Source organism: Ochotona princeps, chromosome 8 (genome assembly GCF_030435755.1).
Source record: "Ochotona princeps isolate mOchPri1 chromosome 8, mOchPri1.hap1, whole genome shotgun sequence".
Taxonomy (NCBI): Eukaryota; Metazoa; Chordata; class Mammalia; order Lagomorpha; family Ochotonidae; genus Ochotona; species Ochotona princeps.
The window spans coordinates 10,130,281-10,149,985 of record NC_080839.1 but is presented as its reverse complement, the minus strand read 5'-3'; the positions used below and the strand labels follow the sequence as shown (position 1 = coordinate 10,149,985).

The 19,705-nt window shown below is 44.5% G+C and overlaps 2 protein-coding genes across 5 annotated transcripts in view; one reads left to right on the top strand and one right to left on the bottom strand.

Moving 5' to 3' along the window:
• Positions 1–60: 60 nt before the first annotated feature.
• MITD1 (microtubule interacting and trafficking domain containing 1) lies at positions 61–15,226 on the bottom strand. Of its 2 annotated transcripts, none has more exons than XM_058667529.1 (7): positions 14,934–15,226; positions 5,442–5,543; positions 4,016–4,152; positions 3,544–3,630; positions 2,496–2,611; positions 683–743; positions 61–600 (listed from the first exon to the last, which is right to left on the bottom strand). In XM_058667529.1, the coding sequence occupies exons 1-7, from the start codon at positions 15,082–15,084 to the stop codon at positions 505–507; spliced, it is 750 nt and encodes a 249-aa protein (XP_058523512.1). In that variant the 5' UTR covers positions 15,085–15,226; the 3' UTR covers positions 61–504. The 2 variants fall into 2 exon arrangements, with proteins under 2 accessions (XP_058523512.1, XP_058523511.1); XM_058667528.1 differs by having other exon boundaries at positions 2,496–2,614; positions 14,934–15,225.
• The window catches only part of MRPL30 (mitochondrial ribosomal protein L30), a 30,532-nt gene continuing 26,022 nt past the window's right edge, over positions 15,196–19,705 (top strand). For 2 of the 3 annotated variants that reach the window (XM_058667534.1, XM_058667532.1), the window contains exons 1-3: positions 15,196–15,318; positions 16,783–16,858; positions 18,034–18,114. In XM_058667534.1, the coding sequence (XP_058523517.1) occupies positions 16,808–16,858; positions 18,034–18,114 (132 nt within the window). In that variant the 5' untranslated portion in view covers positions 15,196–15,318; positions 16,783–16,807. Of the gene's footprint in view, positions 15,319–15,826; positions 15,853–16,782; positions 16,859–18,033; positions 18,115–19,705 lie in introns of those variants that run through there. The other variant, XM_058667533.1, reaches the window with a different exon arrangement.

Here is a 19,705-nt window from a genome sequence, read left to right as displayed (position 1 = left end):
ACTGAAACTTATATTCAGAAAAGTATTTAGGAGTGTTCCCACAATTGAAGAATGGATTCATAAAATACTAGAAATAGTTTATTGTTGGTCAACCATTATGAAAATGTTCTCAAATAAAAAACAGAATTTAACATTGACTTGCTATGCTTTGATTGTATCTCCCCAAACTGGAAACCTGGCCCCCATTGCAGCAGTGTTGGTAGGCGGGAGGTGGAAGCTTTGGGAGATGACTGGGTTATAAGGGCTGATAACAGGTTAATGGGTTATTACTGGCGTGGTTTATTAAGACAAATAACAGCTCCTCTGGCTAGAGTTGTCCACTGCCATTTGAACAGGCAGGAAGAAGGTCTACATGAGATGCCAGCACAGACTTTCCAGCCTCCAGAATCATGAACTAGATCAATCTTGACTCTATAAATTACTCAGTCTGTGGTATTCAGTTATAAGCAACAGAAAACAGACTTAGGATGTCTCTTACAGTGTTAACATAGAAGGTGTGACACATCATATTTGTTTTGTGTGTTTGGTATGAAAAATATCCACCGTTGTTTCATGACATGGTCTTAAATCAAAATCACAATATCCAAGGGAAAATTGACCCTAAGAAAAAAAAATAATAATACTGTTAAAAATGACATGAAAAAGTACTACTGCTATATTAAAACCTAAGATCATGTCCTACCTGTGGTCTCTTAAAATAATCAAGTCCTCTTCCAATCTTAATCACCCATCCATTGTTGAACCTGTAGGAATCAGTACATAGCATTACAATGAAAACATTTAAATGAGATAGTTATTAAAGCTATCATGTATTAACTCTTCTTATAGTGGTAGAAATTGCATCAGACCTGGAGTTTAACCATGGGCTCTGCCTATAATGAAACAAAATGGCCATCTTGCAACATCATTTGATTGGATTATCTGATAGAAAGTTTAACAGTTAAGACTTATTCTTGAATGTCAGCTTGTTAATAAAACTTCCCCTGTAATTTTAACCAGCTCAGAGTATATTTAGGTGGTCTTGTGACATTTCAAGAGCTCTCCTACTTGCAGATGGAAGAGGTGAAGGAGTTCTGGACCTTGACCTCTGTTTAACCAACAAGCAGATTCATTTTCATCTGTATTGCCTAGTTTCTGCTTAAGTTGTAAGGGGTGGGTGGTCTAATGGCTAACATGTTGATTAGAATGTCAGTGTCTCATGGCCCGGTGCAATCTGACTCAGTAGCTAAATTCTCCCCTCGCATCTGCCGGGATCCCATATGGGCACTGATTCATTTCCTGGATGCTCCGCTTCCCCTTCAGCTCCCTGCTTGTGGCCTTGGAAAGCAGTCGAGGACAGCCCAAAGCCTTGGGACCCTTCACTTTTGTGGGAGATTAAGAAGTTCCTGGCTCCTGGCTTTGGATCGGGCTCAGCTCTGGTCACTGCGGCCACTTAGGGAGTGAATCAGCGGACAAAAGATCCTTCTCTCTTCCTTCTCTCTGTAAATCTACCCTTCCACTTTCTAATTAAAATGAATAAATCTTCAAAAAAAAAAAAAAGAATACCAATGTCTCTCATCACAGTCGCTATGTTTAATGCCTCCAGCTCCTGATTCCAACCCAGGAAAATGTAATCATGGATCCAGTAGCTGTGTCCCTGACTACTGTCTTCAGCATGCTGCCTATCTTGGGCCTTTGGAGAGTGAACCAGAGGATTAGAGTTCTTCCTCTACCTGCCTCCCAAATAAATGATTTTTTTTAAACAAGTTTTCGTTCAGTCCAAGGATGATATTGCCATAAACATGAAAACCCTGCTATAACTGCATGTTATTTTCTTATGAACTCAACAAGCTACCATGAGATTTAATATCCAGTAAGAAGACCAGAAGATGAATCATTCCAACACCATAACATTAAATAGACAGTTGGACAAGAAAGTACTCCTTCTTGGGCCCGGCGGCGTGGCCTAGCGGCTAAAGTCCTCGTCTTGAACACGCCGGGATCCCATATGGGCGCCGGTTCTAATCCCGGCAGCTCCACTTCCCATCCAGCTCCCTGCTTGTGGCCTGGGAAAGCAGTCGAGGACGGCCCAATGCATTGGGACACTGCACCCGCGTGGGAGACCCGGAAGAGGTTCCAGGTTCCCGGCTTTGGATCAGCACGCACCGGCCCGTTGCGGCTCACTTGGGGAGTGAAACATTGGATGGAAGATCTTCCTCTCTGTCTCTCCTCCTCTCTGTATATCTGGCTTTCCAATAATTATAAATCCTTGAAAAAAAAAAAAAAAAGAAAAGAAAGTACTCCTTTTCACATGACACAGAACATGTAAATTTTATTCTATGATTAGAACATAGAACAGTTATTCAAGTTCTTTGCTCCTCAGAAAATTACTCAATTTGAAACTATTATAATTTTCAATATTTAAATGTAGCAACATATAACAATCAAATAAGACATTAGCAGAAATTCACAAAGTGTATTTCTACTGAGTAAAAATAAAAACATTGCACACCAACCTAATTTCTCGGTCATGTACTGAAGAAGAGTATTCTACTTGCAACAACACTCCGTGAGTCCTGAGTGATTCTTTGATTTCATTTAGGCCACTACTTTGCTGCACGTTCCCAAAGCCCTGCTAACAGCAAAAGTTTAAATTTTTGTCTGAGTTAGGAACTTATCTTTAAAGCTGTACAGTGTATATTACAGATGGATTAAAATGGTAAGTTTCTACACTAGTTTTGATATCTATCAATGATGGAAGTGATGAAGGAAGTGAAGTGGCTTAAAGAGCAACTGTTTTCCAAGAAATAACCACCCTCTTCCAATGTAAGCGTAACTCTCCCCTGTCCCCTTACATGTATTTTAGGGCTGAGGTTTACTCACCCAGATGGGGCTGCATAGTTCTCAAACTAATCCTAGAGATCACAATTATTTAGTACTAAAATCAACTACAGATGGCCATAATGCTAGTGTTATCCATTTATAAAATTGGAAAAGAGACAAAATTTGGAGGGCAGTACTGTGTTGCAGCCAGTTAACCCACTTGTGACGCCAGCATCCCACACGGGAGACCCAGTTTGAGGCCTTGATATTCCACTTCCAATCTGGCTCCCTGCTAATGCTCCTGGGAAGGCGACAGATGGTGGCCCAAGGGTATGGATCCCCACCAGCCAATGTGCAAGATGGGGATGTTTCTGCTCCTGGCTTCAGCCTGACCCAGACCTGTTGTTGTTGTGGCTACTGGGGGAATGAACTCTCCCTCCCCTGCCTTTCACATAAATAAATTTTCTAAAAAAGAGACAAAATTGTCAATAGTGCAATGTGATCACCTCCTATATGATCCAATAAACTAAACTGACACAGTTTATTAAGAGTTTAATAAAGTGGCCAAATACTAGGTGAATATCCTAAAATCAATGCTTTTTTTTTTAAATGTGTTATGCCTATTGTTAGACAACAAATTAAGTTTCAAGGAGTAGATCTAGCTGTCATGCCAAATCCAGGTTTTCTATCTCGTAACTGAACAAAGGCAGCGAGACACAGCAAGTGCTTTCAGATACTTACTTTATCCAGAGAGGTGAGAAGGTGAATAGTTTTTACTTTACATGGTTTCTTAATGAGCATCTCACAAAATCGAAGGAAGTTGTACAGCTGAAAGACACCAGCATGGATTACCAATGACTAGTATATGCACACTAATATTTCAGAGCCCAGCATTGTGGCTAGTTAAGCTGCCCTCTGAAATTCCAGCATCCCATACGGGAACCAATTCATGACCCAACCGCTCCACTTCTGATCTAACTCCCTGCTAATGGCCTGGGGAAAGCAGAAGAGAGTGACTCGAGTCCTTGGGTCCCTGCCACCAACATGGGAGACCCAGACAGAGTTCTAGCCTCCTAGTTTTGGCCTGGTCCAGCCCCAGCCACTGTGACTGTTTGGAGTGTGAGCCAGCAAATGAAAGACCTTTTTTTCCCCCTTCTCTCTTTCAAATAAATAAATAACATTTTTTTCATTATATCCAGTACATTTCACTTACCTGATGTGTCTGTCTAATGTAAGGGTCTTCTATCCAAACTTCTGTAACTGTCTCATTAAGGTATTCTTGAAAAAGTGTCTCATAGCTGAAGCCTGTTGCATCCTCTTCTATTTTAATTTGCTTGTGATATTTCCCATCTAAAAGAACACAAGGGCCCATACTATAACCGAGGACCATTTTTAAAATACATTTTATATCTCCTGATTAATATTAATATTAGTATATTAATATTAATATATCTTCTGATTAATCAGAATCAGGTCATCATTTTTTAGCAACTACTTATGGAATACCTACTGTATACCATACATACTGCAGGATGCTGTATATACAGAAAAAGGCCAATTATTTCATAAATGATTTCTGTGTTCACTGAGGCTAGGAGGAGGGGGGGATACTCCAAAGGCTTTTCCTGACAGGTTCCTAAGCTGGATCCTATAGAAAAGGCAGTTTAAGAGCCTGGCACAATAGCCTAGTGGTTAAAGCCTTTGCCTTGCATGCTCCGGGATCCCATAGGGGTGTTGGTTTGTGTTCCAGCTACCCCACTTCCCATCCAGCTCCCTGCTTGTGGCCTGAGAAAGTAGTCGAGGACAGCCCTTGGGACCCTGCACCTGTGTTGTCTCTCCTCCTCTCTGTATATCTGACTTTCCAATAAAAATAAATGAATCTTTTTTTTTCTTTTTTTTTTATTAATTCATTAATTACATTGTATTATGTGACACAGTTTCATAGGTACTTGGATTCTCCCCACCCCTCCTCCCCAAACCTTCCCACCATGGAAATAAATGAATCTTAAAAAAAAAAAAAAAAAACAGGCATTTCATTCAAGTGAGGAATATATGGATCTGACAACTTGTGTTTCACTCAGCATTTCCCTGTAGCTCTTAAAGTGTGGTCTACGCAGAAGCTTTGCAAGGATCTGTAAACTCTGAAAGAGTATGCAAAGTTCTAGGGTGTATAGAGCTCCCAGAAGATGCTCAGAGGACTCAGACACCAGCACACACCGGCTTGCTTTAAAAAAAGGTGAAGCGGGGACAGGGTGGTGGCACAGTAGGCTAAACCTCAGCCTGTGGGGGCTGGCGTCCCATACGGGTGCTGGTTTGAGTCCTGGCTGCTCCACTTTCCATGAAGCTCTCTGCTTATGTGCTGGAAAAGCAACCGAGGCTAACCCAAGTCCTTGGACCCCTGTACCCACATGGGAGACTCAGAGGAGGCTTCTGGCTCCTGGCTTTGGATCTGTCCAGCTCTGGCTGTTGCAGCCATAACCACCTTTCAAATAATAATAAATCTTTAAAAAAAAAAATCTGTCAGCTTTGTGGTCAAGAAGCCAAGCCCAAGCACAGCTCGAAAGGCAGGGGCCAGAACTCCCCAGGGGAATGTGCTGTCTCACCAGGGCTATGGACAGCCTTCGAGGCTGTGTCCTTACCTTCTTTCACTTGGTCCAAGTATTTCTTTATGTTTTCTGCTCTATCCATGTAGCTAGAAATTTTTTTTCTGAGATTGCTTCTCTTGGCAGGATCTTTGGTGCCTACAAATGTGAAAGGAATAGATTCTCAGGTCTCCCAGACGTTATTTTCAGTTTCTTCAGTTTTCCACAAATTGCCTGCCCTGTGGCAATGGGCCGCTATGGTCCTCAAGTCCTGACGGGCTTGTCAGCCAGGAGCACGAGCATCCGAAGCAGCTTTGGGAAGGAACCGGAACTTTCAAACTGCCTCTCAGCTCTGGGACACCATACCTGGATATGACAAAGGTGGCTTTCCCTCTAGGTTAAACCTCAGGACTGTCCCATCCTCATTATCCACGTGTTTGGAATGTTAGTATAATCAAAAGAAAGTGGCGAATATCTACTACAAAAATACTTCTCCAGACTCCCCTGTTGCTACTCATGCTAAATCAGTAACTACAGAGTTGTTTCTGAGTTTATTATGTCAACAACATCTTCCCTTTTCTGAAAACCAGTCACCACATCAGTACTCCTCATTCTCTTCCCTCTCTCCTTCCTTCTACCACCACTTACGTTTGTCCTAATTTGGATTTTTAGCCTCCTATTTTTCACTTGCAATTAATTTTATATTTCTAGAAGAGTTGCAAAAATGGCACAGAGTTGTTTTTTTTTTTCACCTAGTATCCCCTGACATTAACATGTTATGTATCTAGGTCCTGGCAGCGTGGCCTAGCGGCTAAAGTACTCCCCTTGAACGCCCCGGGATCCCATATGGGTGCTGGTTCTTATCCCGGCAGCTCCACTTCCCACCCAGCTCCCTGCTTGTGCCCTGGGAAAGCAGTCGAGGAAGGCCCAAAGCTTTAGGACCCTGCACCCGCATGTGAGACCTGCAGGAAGTTCCTGGCTCCTGGCTCCGGATCAGCACAGCACCGGCCGTTGCGGCTCACTTGGGGAGTGAATCATTGGACCTAAGATCTTCTTCTCTATCTCTCCTCCTCTCTGTATATCTTTGTAATAAAAAAAAATAAATCTTTTAAAAAAACATGTTATGTATGCAAAGCACAATAATTAGATTAAGGTCTATGCCTTTTACAACCTTGACGATGACGAAGAGTTCAGGACAGTTATTCTGCAGAGTAACCCCTGAGCTGTCTGATGTTTTCTCATGATTACACTGAGTTTATGTATTTTTTTTATGAGATCACGGAAGTGACATGTCATTCCCAGTGGGTACATGATATTCACATGTCTTATAATTATATTAGCTACAATCATTTGGCTGAGGTGCAGTGCACAGATTTCTTCATTGTAAATCACTGTTTTCACCTTTGTGATTAGTTTGTACCTTACAGGAGGACACTGTTTCTCATTATTCTTTCTTCCAATAACTTTAACACATACTGACGGTCTTTGCAACAACTATGACTATGATGTTTGCAGAATGCATATTTTGTTTCCTTCTTAATGTCTTTGTATTAGTATGGAATCATGAGTATTTATATTATTCTGAGTGCTGTAATCAAATACTATCATTATTTTCCTTCTCAAATGTTATCAGCCCTGGCCATGACCTTTCTCTCATGTTGGTTCCTGTGTCCTTTTGACATGGTTCTGTCATTCTAGACACCTTTCTACTTCTGATGCAAAATACTTGAAACTCACCCTGTATACTTGTGTCCTGGCCCTTCAGAACAGCCCTGTCCTTTTTACTGAAAAACGGTACTGAGAAATCAAATACTGGGTGCTGGTGGCCCTGACTGAGACCATCACCGCTAGGCCTCCTCAGTAGGCACAGGTAGAAGCATATGTACATTTACTAACAAACATGCGTACATTTTTATTTACTTCTTTTTCTATCCATCTGAACTTGCATGAAAACCAGTTTGGGGCCAGGGTCATGGTGCAGCACATAAAACCGCCACTCACAATGTTGGCATCTCATATCAGGAGTGCTGGTTCGAGCCCTGGTTGCTCCTCTTCTGATTTAGCACCCTGCTAATATGCCTAGGAAGGCAGCAGAAGATGGCTCAAGTACTTGGGTCCCTGCCACCAACCTAAGTCCCAGACTAACTTCTTTGCTTGTGGCTACAACCTCATTATTTATTTTTATTTTAAAGGCAAATTTTACAGAGAGGAGAGACAGAGAAGGTCTCCCATCTGCTGGTTTACTCCCCAAGTGGCTGCAAAGGCTACAGCTGAGCTGATTTAAAACTGGAAGCCAGTAGCTTCTTTTGGGTCTCCCACGTGTGTACAGGTTCCCAAGGACTTGAGCCATCCTCCACCAGGCACTATCTCATTATGGCCTGCTTTCCCAGGCCGTAAGTACACAGCTGCATTACAAGTGGAGCAACCAGGACACAAACTGGCACCCAAATGGAACGCCAGTATCACAGGGTAGATGATTAGCTTGCAATGCCACTGCATTGGTCATAAATTATACCTTTAAAAAACAAAACATGAACTAGTGCTGATAACTTTAGGTCCACGGGGTTCATTCTAAGCTTCCCTCATTCCTTATCTGTAACTTCTTTTATTACCTATAAGATATTTACCTAATTTTTCAATCCTGGTATAAAATGCTCTATAATTCCTAACAAGTAACCTTGAAGAAACACAAATTTACAAAATAGATTGCAACATTGTATATTACTCATTTTGTCTTCCAGGATAGTCAAAATGCTATATTCCAAAGATACTAACTTATTTTATCCCCCCCCCATGATTATAACTGAATAACTCAGAAGTGCCATCTGCTTTTATCCTGTGATTTCCTTTCCCCTTCAGTCCACCCCTTATGCACCCCACTTTACCTGGTCTTACCCTTCCTGAATTTGTCCTCAACAAATATTTTCTTACATGCTCTTATGTAAAAGATAATACAGTTGCTATGGCTTAGATATGGTTTAATGTGTATCTCAAACACTCACGAACCACAGAAGTTTGGCCCTCATTGTGGCCACTCTGAGAGGTGGGACCCTTAAAGAGACAGTGCCTGGGGGCAGGTTACTGAGGGGACTGCCCTCTAAAAGCACCGACTTAGCTCTCATGGACCTCAGTTGGTGCCCCTGAGTAAGATTGGGGGTTGCTGTTCTGGCACAACTGGTTAAGCCACTGCCTGCCAAACTGGCATCTCACATGAACACTGATTTTGAGTCCCAGCTGCTCTGCTTCCACTTTGATCCAGCCCCCTGCTCCTGTACCTGAGCAAGCAGCACAAGATGGCTCATGTACTTGGGCACTTGCCATCCAAGTGGGAGACCTGGATGGACTTCCTGACTCCTGGTCCGCCCTGGCTGTGGCAGCCATTAAAGTGAACCAGTGTCATTTTGCCTGTAAAACCAATAAATAAACCTCTAAGAAAGAAGGGGAAGTGGGAGTGGGAGGGGGGAGCAAAATTTGACCCCTCCTACTCTCTGGTTCACCATGACGTGACACAGCCAAGAGGCCCTCGCTAGAGCTGGCACCCTGCCATTTGGACTCCAGGCCTTCAAAACCATGAACTAAATCAGCCTCTTTACAAAATATCTAGCCTCAGCTACTCTTTTGTAACAACAGAAACTAATCTAACACAATTATATGTAGGTATTGTTTGTCCTGTGTTGTTTTTACTTACTATATTTTGGAAACCACTCTGCATCAATTCACCAAGACTTTCCTCAATATTTTTTCACAGCAGCACAGCAATTCATGGTATGAATATACCAAACCTTCTCCTACTCATGAGTATATTTTGGCTGTTCCAAACATCTTACTGTGGACCCTACATGGTAGCCTAGTGGCTAAAGTCCTTGCCTTGCACATGCCAGGATCCCATATGGGCACTGGTTTGTATCCTGGCAGCTCCACTTCCCATCCAGCTCCCTGCTTGTGGCCTGGGAAAGCAGTTGAGGACGGCCCAAAGCCTTGACACCCTGCACCCGTGTGGGAGACCCAGAAGAGCTCATGGCTCCTGCCTTCGGATTGGCTCAGCTATGGCTGTTGCAGTCTCTTATGAGTGAATCATCGGACGGAAGATCTTCCTCTCTGTCTCTCCTTTCTATAAATCTGTCTTTATAATCAAAATAAATAAAACTTTTGAAAAAGCACAAAACAAAAAAACGAAAATAAGCAAAACCATCTTACTGTCATCAATAGAGTTATTCAAGTCTATCCCTGCCTCATCCTCTTACTGCCAAGTTAATATCATTTAGACTTCAACTTCTCATGCCTGCATGACGAGAGCATAAGAAAATGTGAGTAATTTCTGTGACAGGACACAAGGACTCTGACTTAGCCAACAGGTTGATATAAGCTCCTCCAAACACACAAAGAAACTGAAGTCGTTGGGCATTTTTGTCAAGGTTGAGTATTTTATAGTACCTTCTTTACAAAAAGGTACTGTGGGTAGCGTTAATGGCAAAGTGTCTGGTGTCAGACTGTTTCAGTTCAAAATTTGCTGCTTTACTACATTTGGCTGCGTGCTTTTGCCCTGTTATTCAACCTGTCTGTTTCTTCATCTGTGCCTTGGAAATAGTATTATGATCTTAGAGGGTTGTGGAGATGATCATTAACAAAAACAAACAAAAAACACCTGACACTTGGTGAAAGTTTAACATTAATTGTTAACATCACCATACACAAAATTATTTCCATATACTTCTCAGTGTAGTGCCGTTAGGATCATATGCAATCTAGTATCTCTTTCCTCAAACTCTACTATGTTTCCACTCACTGTACGCAGGCCATATTTCTCATTCCTCTGATAGTAAAACAAAACAATAAACTTTTGCTCAACTTTGCAGTGTGAGTTTCTTTCTCTCTTACCTGTACTGACCATTTCTTGGAAAAGCAGTCTGCATTTACCCACTCAGCTACACTACTTGTCATTTGGCTTTTAGAAACAAAATATTTCTGGGACCAGTATGATGGCTCAGTGGCTAAATCCTCGTCGTAAAAGTGTCAGGATCCCATGTGGGCGCCAGTTCGTGTCCTGGCTGCTCCACTTCCCATCCAACTCCCTGCTTGTGGCCTGGGAAAGCAGTGGAGGATGGCCCAAAGCCTTGGGACCCTGTGCCCTTGTGGGAGACCTGGAAGTGGGTCTGGTTCCTGGCTTTAGATCAGCTCAACTCTGGCTATTGCGGCGACTTGGGGAGTGAACCAGCAGATGGAAGATCTTTCTCTCTGTCTCTCCTTCTCTCTGTAAGTCTGCCTTCCCAATAAAAACAAAATAAATCTCAAAAAAAAAAAATATAAACTATCTTAAAGCTAAGATTATCAATGACCTTTGTCCTGTAGATGTAACAGTCCTTCAAATCACTATTTCTGATCAAGAGTTGACAGTGTTTGACATTATAGATGTATTCCCATCATAAAAATAAACTCATATTACATGTATATCAGATTATGCAAGGAGCTACTCAAAGAAAATAAAGCAAGGAAAAAGAAGTGCTGTAGCTACACTGGAGGTCATGGGAAGACCCCCAAATGCGGCCTCAGTATAAAGAAAAGGAAGAGAGGGAGCATGCCAAAAAAACATTTGAGGATGACACATTCAGCCCAGAAGTCCACCTGCAATGATGTCACTCTCCTGTAAAATCCTCAAAGCTAAAGTTTCTGCCTCTGAAACAAGTTAAAATCTGCCAAGGGCCCAGTGCAATAGCCTAGTGGCTAAAGTTCTCACCTTGCACATACCACAATCCCATATGGGCGCTGCTTCGTGTCCCAACTGCTCTGCTTCCTGTCCAGCTCCCTGCCTGTGGCCTAGGAAAGAAGCAGTAGAGGACAGGCCAAAGCCTTGGGATCCTGCACCCGCGTGGGAGGCCTGGAAGAAGCTCCTGGCTCCTGGCTTCAGATCGGCTGGACTCCGGCTGTTGCAGCCACTTGGGGAGTGAATCATTAGATGGAAGATCTTCCTCTCTGCCTCTCCTCCTCTTTGTATATCTGACTTTCCAATAAAAATAAAACAAATCTTAAAAAAAAATCTCCTGGCAGCCAAGGCCATCTACAGTATGATCCAAGTCCCAATCTATACACTGGTCACTCTTCTTTACACATACGCTGAGGCAAACTGAACCACTTACTCAGCAAAGCAGCACAGGCATAACTGTATAACTCTGCTGAATTTCTGACTTCTGAAATTCCACCTTATTCTCCAAATTGCCTACCAAATCAAGTCTCTTATTCTGACCTCTAAATCCTCACTGCTCTCGTCTACCTCTCTCCTGGTACTTACGCCCTGTAGTAGTTACTGGCGTGTTGGGTTTTCCCCTCTGTCAGGTCACTGCCTCTACTGCCCCCTGTGATCAGTGAGGCACACTGCAGAATTCCTGTGACTGTCCTACTTCACATTTTTTTAAAAGATTTATTTATTTTTATTGCAAAGTCAGATATACAGAGAGGAGGAGAGACAGAGAGGAAGATCTTCCGTCCGATGGTTCACTCCTCAAGTGACTGCAATGGCTGGAGCTGAGCCAATCCGAAGCCAGGAGCCTCTTCCAGGTCTCCCACGCGGGTGCAGAGTCCCAAGGCTTTGGGCCATCCTCGACTGCTTTCCCAGGCCACAAGCAGGGAGCTTGATGGGAAGCGGAATTGCCAGGATAAGAACTGGTGCCCATATGGGATCCTGGCAAGTTCTGGGCGAAGACTTTAACCGCTAGGCTATCACGCCGGGCCCCTACTTCACATTTGACAGTAGCCAGGACTTCAGCATGGTCCACCTGACCCACACTACACATATTCTTTAGAATTCAATGTAACACAGAGGACTGGGGTTCTATCACCACCTAGTGGCAGAACTAGGATCCAAGGCAGGTCAATCACAAGGATGAAACCAGAGGGTGTTTGTCATGAGCTCTGTGCAGTGCCTGGCACTCAGCATTTAAATCATACACCCATGTCGATTTGTCATCATCACTCGTTCACATGGGCCCCACCTAAGGTGGAGTTTACAGTTCTGAGAAAAGCACCAAACCTTGGCGAATGCCCTCTGCTGTCGGAAAAATCTCTGTGACACTTTATATAATTGTAAAGAAGAGAGTGAAAGAGAAAGCGAGCCAGATGTTAAGGCTTATTAGAAACTTGAGGGGTTGGAGAACAGGGACTGATCCTAATCAATTAAACACACAATTGATATGTGTCTGTGAAGAATCAAGGAGTCACTTGTGTACTGCTAAACACTAAGTAACTAGGTAATATGAAAGATTCGTGTCCCTCCCCCCAATCGCCCACCCTGCAGATTTCTCACACCAAATTTCACTACATCCATTTAGCAGAATACATTTTTTCTTCTAAGTCCACATGAGTTTATTCACTTTGAGTGAAAATATTAAAACTCATCATTTATATTTTAATGGTTAGCATGCTTGTTGTATTTGCTTCAACTTTTTAAATAACAGACATATCTTTCCTGAACATCATCTCTGAAAACAGAGTTTCCCAAAAAAGTCACACTATCTAGATTGTCACCCAATTCACAAACTTCCCAAATTGATCTAAAAACATCTTTCAGGAATTTTTCAAAAACCCGGTTTTTTCCAAGCTGATTAACATTTTGTTATGTCTTCTTTTTTAAATTTTCATTTAAATAATGCTTATGTAATTAAGAGGGATGCACACTCATGTGGGCCTCTGATTACTGTGGGGAGGGTCAGGAATACAGGGAGTTGGGGTCTACTCCTTGCTGTCAAACTGCATCAACACGCTGGAATGATAGATGGTCATTTGATGCCACTATAGAGACCTCAAAGTGGGAAATAGTATTCCAAGGGTGTCACTTGAATGGTTTTCAAAGTTCTGAGACATCATGAGACATTCATTGCACTAGGGCTTAGGAAAAGGTCTATTGTAGCCTAGTCAGGAAGCCAAGTTCACCAATCAGGCCCACTCCCAGCCCCAGATTTCCACGTGTGCCAGCCAGCAGGTGCAGTGTCCCTACTTGGCATGGTCTGTTCTCAGTCCTGGCCTTAGCATGTGCCAGCGGGTGCTGCAGCCTACTACTGCCCGGCCTCCTCCCAGCCCCAGCTCCTAAAACTGTAAAATGGCTTCCTGTCAGGCAAATTTCAGGGTCCAACCCAGCTAGGCCATCACCACCCTGAAGCCCTCTGCTTAAATCAGCAGAGTGTCATAAGAGAAGTCCACAAGACCCCTAAAGAATCTATCCCAAATTCCAGTTCCTTCACATTCTGGTGGGTGTTGTAGCCCAGCCTGACATAGTCCACCCCTACTCCGACGATCACAGTTGAGTACTGTGTCCTACCCCAGCCAGGTTTGCCACCCCCATCCCCATCCCAGCTTTTGCATGTACCACCAAACAGTGGTTGGTGCTATTAGTCCATCCCAGGTCTCCTGTGTGGATGGGTGCCTTGGCCTGACCCTTTGGTTTCCACCCTCCATATCACTCCATCTCAACTCCTTGGTTTATCTGTGAATGCACTGGCCAGAAGTCACTCCTTGTGGGGCTAGCATATTGTTAATCCATTTTAAGTAGCTTAGCTTCTATAATAAGTGCTCAGCTTGCTGCATAGAAAACTAAGGTAAAGCCATGATAGGCCTCGGGACAACCTAGGTCTAAGTTTAGGTTTCCTAGAGTTGATGCAACCACTCCTCCAAGTGGGTTACCACCTACCCTAGACAGCCGACCAATCAGACGTGATCGGGCGCTTTCAGGGGGGTATGGCCGTAGTAGCCGACCAATCAGAAGTGACTTGATCCCAGGTCGCGTTCCCTCCCGTTCCCTCCACAATCTGCAGCCCCATCTGTGGGCCAGGTAAGGCATATCCTGGCCTAGCGTCCCCTGCCTTCCCTACAGATCTGAGAAAAAAACAATCATAAGCAACTATGCTGTAATACTGGTATAGTTAACACAGGTTTGACATTAACCAGGCCCAGAATGCCCACCTTCTATTGGCTGTTATTCTTCCAGCAATGTAATACTTGTCTAGGTACAAGGCAACCTAGGCTGTTGCCTATTGCTGGGGTTAACATCGTTTTCTTCCTCTTCTTTTTTTAAGATTTTTTTTTTAGTTGGAAAGACAGATACATAGAAGGGAAAGACAGAAAGATACACCCACTGCTTCACTCCTCAAGTGGCCCCAACGGCCACAACTTAGCCAATCCAAAGCCAGGAGCTAGGAGCCTCTTCTAGGTCTCCCACACGGGTGCAGGGTCCCAAGGCCTTAGGTCATTCTCGACTGCTTTCCCAGGCCACAAGCAGGGAGCTGGATGGGAAGTGGGGCCCCCGGGAATAAAACCGGTGCCCATATGGGATCAGGGTGCAGGCAAGGTGAGGATTTACTCACTAGGCTATCTAGACCAACGTCTTCAATCCGAAAACAGCATCCCCTTTGGAGGACAGTGCTGTGCTATACCAAGAAATAAGCCAGCCCAGCTGTCCAACAGCATCTCTCCACTTGCGCATTTGCTTCCCGGCGATGTGCTCTCCGCGATAAAAACACCAGCTCCTTCCCCCGCCGCTCCCCTCCACCGCTGGGAGCTCACCTCTGAGAACTTGCAGCAGCAGATCAATCCCCTCCTGGTAACACACCAGCGCGGGCTGATACCGGGCCTCCTCGTCGAGTTTTACCGCTCGACTTAGCACAGTAACTGCAGCACAGCTCTCCGGATCGCTTCCCAGCCCGGACTTGGCCATGATCGCCCGCGTTTCTCGCACTCCCCGCCTCACTCTGGGGAAAGCGCCACCACGCTTCCGCGTTGGTCACGTGATGACGCGCGCGTGCGCTCTGGGAGGCTTGGAGGAGAGGAAGGGACTGCGCCGGAACACTTTTGTTTCGCGGCGACGGAGGTTTTAGAGTGTCGCACCCGGCCGTACTTCCGCCGCTCAGCTGCTCCTCGGAGTGGAGGTTGAAGTGGCCGCTGCTGGATGGTGAGTGCGGGGCTGAACGCATTGCCTTTTCTCCAGGAGTCTGTAATTGGTAGCTTTCTCCAAAACGGGTTGATTTTTCCCGGTTGCGTCTTGCGGGAACAGTTCACGGGAACCTAGATAGGTCTGGTTCCAATCCTATCTTCACGTATCAAGGGCCCACGCTGATAAATTGCTTTTCTTCACCTGTAATGTTAAACTAGTTACCTGGCTAAGAGGGAGGTTTGTCGGTTCTCTACCGAGGCTGGTTTTCTATTTTTTTTTTTTTTCCCACTGAACTTGGGGAGTAAGTCCTTAAGCCTGGCGCACACGGAGAGAGAAATAGGTTAGATAAACCTTTAAAAAAAATCTGTAAGAGTTGTGAAGTGAGAAACCAGCATGCGCAGGTCCCTGTGGAAATGCGGAAATGCTGCCTTAGCCTGACAGTTCCTGGAGGCCTCAGAGTCCGGCCCCGGAGGGGAGTGTAACCCTGAGAGTAGCTGGTAGGTCAGATGCCTGCCCCCTTGCTGCACTGCGAAGTCAGTTATCGAAAATTTGGTATGGAAGACGACTTGTTTCTCTAACGCATCCACTCACATCAGTACGTATGTATCATTTATTTATTTATTTATTTCTGTTTTGGGTTGAACTTAGGGCTCTCGTTATTCCGCCAGTAGGCACTGGGAGTTCTTGCAGTTGGCTTCTGTGCATTTTTTTTTTCACATTCCTCCATCACTGAGTGGATTCTTTCTAACACTAGGCGAGGCCGCTACCACAATTAAGCGGTTCCTTTTTTTGAGAAGTCTGTTGAAAACGGAGATCTGGGCTCTGGGTTTGTTCATTGCTACCAGGAGCAGTTGAGCTAGCCCTTGCCTACATTTCTGTGGCTGTGGCTGACAATATCTGTGTTAAAATAGACACCAGCATACATTAGATAAGCTCTAATCTGGTTCATGTGGGTCATGCTAGCCTTCCGTTCTTAATAATTTGTAGCCTCTCACGCCCACAAATGACTTTTTGGTAGGTTTTGAGCAGAGTAACTAATTTGATTTAGGATTTCATGAGATAGGAAAAGGGGGAGTTGGAATAGAAGCTGGAAGGCCAATTAGTGGGACTTTGTTGAAACCAAAGTGATTAAAGATGCTTAATGAGTTGAATCACTATAAAATGCTTTCCTTGGAAGAAGTATGATGAAACTATTCTCATTACATTGTTTCAGTTGCTAAGGAATCTTGTGTTGATTCCAACAGTTCATTGTTTTGAAAGGCAGGTTTTAAAAAAGTGGACAGAGAGAAAGCTCTTGCATATGCTAGTTCACTGCCCAAGTGGCCTCAGTGACCAGAGCTGAGCTGACCCAAAGCCAGGAGCCAGAGGCTCTCCTGGGTTTCCCATGCGGATGCAGGGCCATCCTCACCCCTCTGCTTAGTGCTTTGATGTTAGAGTGTGTCCAGGACTTAACTGAGCAGCGTACCTGTGTTCTCCGTATAGTTCCTTGCGGGGCAGTCATCACAGAATGGCCGGCATTTTGCTCTCAGTCATGCAGAGGCACCCAAGCAGACTACAGGTAAGAGTTTCTTGTCAAGAATTATTTCTTTTTTGTTGTTCCACGTATGAATTTTTTTTCTTATATCCAGTTTATTTTCCAATTTCCTTTTATGTTAATTTTTTTAATGTTGGAGATTGTTTTGGTGTATTTATGGTTTATCTATTTTATCCCTAAACATTTGGAATCATAGATTTTTTTTTTTCCTAAAAACCTGCCAATAACAATGTGTACTGTTGGTTTTTGCTTGGTCTATCATAATCCTAAAGTTCTAGGGTTTTCCCCCCCTTCAGTTTTGAAAGAAATAGATTTTCAGTCATAGAAAATTAGGGGGAAAAATGAAGAAAAGCAGAACCGTCTTCCAGAAACTCTTCATGTTGACATTTTTATGTATTTCTTTTTAGTATTTGTTTTAGAAAAATGTGTTGGTGCAGTATGGTCTGCTTTGGTTCATCTAGGTGTAGGCCTCTGCTGTCTGTAGATGCTGATCTTGACACACATTATCTTCACCTCCGATTAATCCTGTGAGGCCAGTATCAATTCCTTTTTTAAAGCTGAGGAAGCTGACTCTCAGAGTGGTGTCTGCTGTCTCACAGCTGGGAGGGTCAGGGACCATTGTTTATGGTCTGTGAAAGTCCCTGTTCGTCCATTCCCTCCTGCCCTTTGCCTACCTGTTCATGCCATCTCCAGCCAGGTCTGACCCAGGCAAAAGCCAGGAGCCAGAAACTCCAGCTTGGTCTCAGTCCTTGGGCCATGGTTCACTGCTTTCCCAGTGCCTTAGCAGGAATATGGTTAAGTGGAGTCACTGGCTGTTGATCTCGCACCACAAGCAGTAGCTTAACATGCTGCACTACTGCGCCATTCCCAATGAATCTTTTTCTTTAGCAGCCTGAAACATAGCAATGCCCATGTATTTGCCTGTTGTCCATGACTGCTTTTGCCCATTAATGGCAGAGTTGGATCTTGGCAGTGAAGCCCGTATAGCTCCAGGTCTGGAAATAGCTATCTGGTCCTTGATGGAAAAAGCTTATTGTGTGTTCATAGTAAAATAGGATGTATTCATCTAGAGAGCTGAGATAAACCTTTAACAATTACATGTCACACCAGAACAGATTTTGATCACCTAGAGATTGGTGGGTATGGATTTTTGCACTAGACAGACTTCTAAAAAATAAATGTTTTATGTCATATTTTAGACTGTGACAAAAGGTGTGCAGTCTCTCGTTTGTACAGAGTGGATTCGTCACAAATTTACCAAATCAAGGATTCCAGATAAAGTAAGAATAATGCCTTTTTAAAATACTTTACATATTGTATTTTAAAGGGGATCTATTTTAATACCATTGGTAGTTTATGTTTAAATTATGTGTGGATATAGGTAGTAGTTGAACATTTAAAACAGTAGGATTTAAAAAAAATTTTTTTTAAGTAATGCTTACATAGTTGAACAGGGTGGGAAGGATCAAGGTTTAGGGAAAATTGGGTGAACTCATTGCTTTCAAATTTGCTGTTTCTTCTTCTTGCTCCTGGTCTCTCATGCACATCAGCAGGTGTGGCAGCCTAGCCCTGGCTGCGCCTACCCCAACCCACCCTCAGCCCCAGCTCTCATACTACATCAGTGGGAGCTGTAGCCCAGCAAGGAAGTCCCCAAAGTACCCTACCAGGCCCTCTCCCAGCCCCAGGACTTGTGCTTGCCAGTGCGTTCTGTAGCCTAGTTTGAGATGGCGGTCTCCAGTCTTAACATTAGTCCAACTGGGTGCTACAGCCTGGCTCAACCTGACCTGCACCCAATCCCAGGTCTTGCAGGCAGATACAGCAACCTAGTCCAGTCTTGCCCATCCTCAGCTTTCATGTGAACTGGCAGGTTATGCTGTCCAACCTGACCTAGCCTCTGCCCCATCCTGGCACTAGCTCATGCCAATATGTCCTTTGGATTGGCTCAGCCTGGCCTGCCCCCAAACCCAGCTCACACATATGCCAACTGGCACTGCAGCCTACCCTGGTGTGGCTTGTCCCCAGGCCCAACTTTCAGGTTCACCAGCAGGAGCTACAGCCTAACAGGAGTATCCCAAGTTCCTTCCAGGCCCATTCCTAGCCCCAGATCTCATGTATGCTGGCAGGGGCTGTGGCCCAACCTGACGAGCTGGCCTCCAGTCCTGGCAATCACCAGCAGGTGCTACGACCTAACCCAACTGCCTGCACCCACTCCAGCTCTCACTAATGGGAGCTACAACCTCACCCAGCCTGGCCTGTCCTACATCAATTCTTACTCTCATGATCTCCAGCAGGTACTGGAGTCTAGCCAAGTCTGGCGTACTCCCAAACCCAACCCACATGCATGCCGACAGGTGCTGCAGCCTTTCCCAGCCTGGTCCACACACAATCCCAGCTCTCATACTCCATACTCCCCAGTGGGAGTATGAGCACGGGAATTACAAAGTTTCCCAGGCCCATTGCCAGACCTAGGTCTTGTGCATGCTGACTAGGATAGCTTCCTGGAACCTTTAACTCAGAAACAGCTCAGATGTCAGCTCTGTGGAGCTCATATCTCACCCTGCCCAGGCAGAGTTTGGTTGTGTGTGTGTGTGTTTTAAGATTTATTTCATTTTGGGCCTGGCGGTGTGGCCTAGTGGCTAAAGTCCTCGCCTTGAACGCACTGGGATCTCATATGGGCGCCGGTTCTAATCCTGGCAGCTCCACTTCCCATCCAGCTCCCTGCTTGTGGCCTGAGAAAGCAGTCGAGGACGGCCCAGAGCCTTGGGACTCTGCACCCGTGTGGGAAACCTGGAAGAAGTTTCTGGCTCCTGGCTCCAGATCGGCACAGCACCAGCCATTGTGGCTCACTTGGGGAGTGAATCATTGGACGGA